The sequence below is a fragment of the Penaeus monodon genome, chromosome 33 (assembly GCF_015228065.2).
Source record: "Penaeus monodon isolate SGIC_2016 chromosome 33, NSTDA_Pmon_1, whole genome shotgun sequence".
Lineage (NCBI taxonomy): Eukaryota > Metazoa > Arthropoda > Malacostraca > Decapoda > Penaeidae > Penaeus > Penaeus monodon.
Genome location: NC_051418.1, coordinates 35,806,081 through 35,806,704, shown reverse-complemented (window position 1 = coordinate 35,806,704; position 624 = coordinate 35,806,081). Strand labels below are relative to the sequence as shown.

The window sequence follows — 624 nt, the reverse complement described above, 5'->3', positions numbered from 1 at the left end:
AACTGTATATTTTATAATTAATACAGTCTAGCCCCAAAAGACCCCCATTCTTCAGCTGCTGCTATAAATCTTTCAACTTTGTGCTCTACTGATACTGAGATACAGTTATGAAACATATTTTCTTGTGTGTAAGACTGAACTCTTCAAGTGCCTGCAAGCATAATTTGCACTTGTGAGGTCTGAAAAATATTTCCTTGTTGGCAGCCTGGGGGATAGACTAGCTGGCTGTTTTTCAGTCCTTTGGGGGTTAATAATGAAGATAAAACAACAGAGGTCAAGAGTATCCAATGTCATTTATCCACTTACCTTCTTTCTTCCGCTTGCGGTCTCTAATGATGTGAGCCTTCAGGGACTCCCACATTGCACGGCTCATCTTTGGTCTCTCAAGCAACACCACTGGGGGGTACCGTCGGTCACCTCCCTCCCCTCCTCGACCTCGTTTCTCAGCCTCGGCAAACTTTACCATGGCAGAGGATATCTACCTTCTACCAATGCCTGAAAGATAAGATGTAAACATTAGATTTTTTTACACAGATAAACACATAATGTATGATGAATATGTAATGAACTCCTACCAGATTAGGCTACAGATGTAACTTAATAGTTTATGTATATGTATATATA

General features: G+C 40.4%; 1 protein-coding gene across 1 annotated transcript in view; it reads right to left on the bottom strand.

Annotated features, from left to right (window-relative positions):
* The window catches only part of LOC119594438 (G protein pathway suppressor 2-like), a gene marked incomplete at its 3' end in the record, with an annotated part of 24,009 nt that overhangs the window by 21,381 nt on the left and 2,004 nt on the right, over positions 1 to 624 (bottom strand). The window contains 1 exon segment of the mRNA XM_037943498.1: positions 307 to 495. Within this exon segment, the coding sequence (XP_037799426.1) occupies positions 307 to 466 (160 nt within the window).